Consider the following 2,500-nt stretch of genomic DNA (forward strand, 5'->3'; position numbering starts at 1 on the left):
GAAACTGTAAATATCCACAACCCCAGCCCGGAGCTCCCAGTCTCTCTGCTCTCTGTGTTTACATCCAGCAGACATTTTCACATGCCTTCCTTCCACAGAAGGGTAAGGATGACCCCATTCCCCATTCACTCTCTCTCTCTCTCTCTCTCTCTCTCTCTCTCTCTCTTTCTCTCTCTCTCGCTCTATCTCTCTCTCTCTCTCTCTTTTTTTTTTCTCTCTGTCTCTTTTTTTTTTTGTCTGTCTCTCTCTCTCTATCTCTCTCTCTCTCTGTCTCTCTCTCGCTCTCTCGCGCTCGTACTGTCCCGTACCTCACTCTCTCTCTCTCTCTCTCTCTCTCTCTCTCTCTCATTCTCCCATATAAAAGTATTCTTGCTCAGAGAGTGTTTTATTTTGCGTTGCAGGTGATCCCACCCAGAGGGAGAACATCTTTTAAAATAATTTTCCTCCCCACAGTGGAGGGCAATGAAGAAATCACTTTATTTATTAACACATCAACCCATGGGCTGATATCATACCAGGTAAGTTTAATATTACACAGTCACTTTTGCACTTTGTATTACTGAGGGGCATTCTTATGGGCACATGTGGGAGAGATTCATGCTTTCAGGAGGTTTATTTATTTATCCTGGCAGCGGTGCAGAAGCATAAAGTCACTGTTAAATGCTATTCCCACACCAGTGCGTGTAGATCACAGATTACTGACAAACTGTAGTCTGTTACTGATTCCAAATTAACAGAACAAAACAAAACGCTTCAATTCTTTATCAAGTAAGGAGGCTGCATTTATTTGATCAGAAATGCAGTAAAAAATTTAAAATATTATTACAATTTAAAACAGCGGTTTCTTTGTGTGAATAGTAGTGAAATGTAATTTATTTCTGTGATGTGCAGCTGTATTTTCAGCATCATTACTCCAGTCTTCAGTGTCACATGATCTTCAGAAATCATTCTAATATGATGATTTACTGCTCAAGAAACATTTCTGATTATTATCAGTGTTGAAAACAGTTGTGCTGCACAATATTTTTGTGGAAATCGTGATACACTTTATTTTTCAGGATTCACAGAAGTTCAGCATTTATTTGAATTTATTTGAAATTGAAATTTTTGATCCGTTCTGGAACAGTTAGCTATTGATGAGAGTACAGTGTTCGATCCAGGGGACCAAAGTTTGCTCACATACGACAAATTTTTAAATGTTTCCTTTTGAAAGTGAAGTAAATGAGAAAATGCAACATTATAACAATGTACTTCCTGTTTTTGGAACAAAGCACACGATTACGTGTCACAAAAGTTACCCTAGCTCAATTTAAATTTCTCTGCAAAACTAACTTCAAGCATTTAAGTATAAAATAATAAATAAATAAGTATAAAACATTTTATTAAAAGATTTGGCAAAACTAACTTCAAGCATTTAAGTATAAATTATTCTTATATCGTGAAATGAGTTTTGTTTCTCTCTCTCTCTCTCTCTCTCTCTCTCTCTCTCTCTCTCTCTCTCTCTCTCTCAGGTTTTTGGGGTCGGTGTCCATGGGGGGTCAGTCAAGGACGTCCATAGAAAAGACAGCGTTCTGTTATTCCCCCACATACAGAGCATTAATCTAACACAAACTCAGGTATGCGGCATGCGTGTGTATCTGCTTTTTGCTTGCTGTGGTGTGCTTAAACACGCAGATGTTTACTATCCTTTGTGCTGGATGACACATGAGGTCCAGCGACAGCTGAGTGCTGCTGTCTCCAATTACTGTCATAGCCATTAACACACACACACACTCATGCAATCCCACATGACTAAAGTCTTGTTCCTGTTGATCTTTTTCCTGCAGCCTGCACAGAGAGCACGAATTACTGCATTAGGGGCCATTCACACTCGACGCATTTTTTGCATTTGTGTGTGTTTTTCCATTACCCTGCATCTTGCATTTTAAATGGTCTTTTTCTTTTGCTCCTGCAGGAAGATGCTTCTAATATAACAATTTTAGGTCTGCTGCTTGATTGCAGTTTACCAAAAATGTTCTACGGTCAGCCCCAGGTAAAGAATGTTACATGAGTTAAATGTAACTCATTCATTACAAATATTGGTCTCCCTTTGCCCTCCAGTTTCAGGCCTGATCACACAGAGACTAATATTCGGTGCGATAAACATTAATTTGAATGCATCTGCACAGACTGACACAAACATTTGCATGCTTTAAATGCAAATTTAGATTTTTTTTTTAATGGGGTTGTGTTCGCATTTCTGAAGAAAACTGGCCACGTGCTTTTCTGCAATATGAAAAAATACAGGAATTTTTAACAGATAACTTGAATTGCTTTATTTGGAGGCAATGAATCCTTTTAGAGGGTGATTTTGTGAGAAGTGCATCTGCCTAGAAAATTAAAAATTATTGTTTTAAAAGGTAAAAAAAATATTTTTACTTGTGCTTTCAAAAATTTCACTACCTCTTCCACAGTAAGTAAATAAAATAGAAAAAAATTAAATAAATATAAATAAAATAAT

At 37.3% G+C, this 2,500-nt stretch overlaps 1 protein-coding gene across 5 annotated transcripts in view; it reads left to right on the plus strand.

Annotated features, from left to right (window-relative positions):
- Positions 1-2,500, plus strand: part of LOC109085868 (transmembrane protein 131-like) — a 47,985-nt gene that overhangs the window by 23,050 nt on the left and 22,435 nt on the right. For all 5 annotated transcript variants that reach the window (XM_042718239.1, XM_042718309.1, XM_042718105.1 and 2 more), the window contains exons 5-8: positions 1-102; positions 402-518; positions 1,512-1,616; positions 1,955-2,032. The exon at positions 1-102 is cut by the window's left edge and continues 22 nt beyond it. In XM_042718239.1, coding sequence (XP_042574173.1) covers positions 1-102; positions 402-518; positions 1,512-1,616; positions 1,955-2,032 — 402 coding nt within the window. The remainder of the gene's footprint in view (positions 103-401; positions 519-1,511; positions 1,617-1,954; positions 2,033-2,500) is intronic.

Source organism: Cyprinus carpio, chromosome A1 (assembly GCF_018340385.1).
Source record: "Cyprinus carpio isolate SPL01 chromosome A1, ASM1834038v1, whole genome shotgun sequence".
NCBI classification, from domain to species: domain Eukaryota; kingdom Metazoa; phylum Chordata; class Actinopteri; order Cypriniformes; family Cyprinidae; genus Cyprinus; species Cyprinus carpio.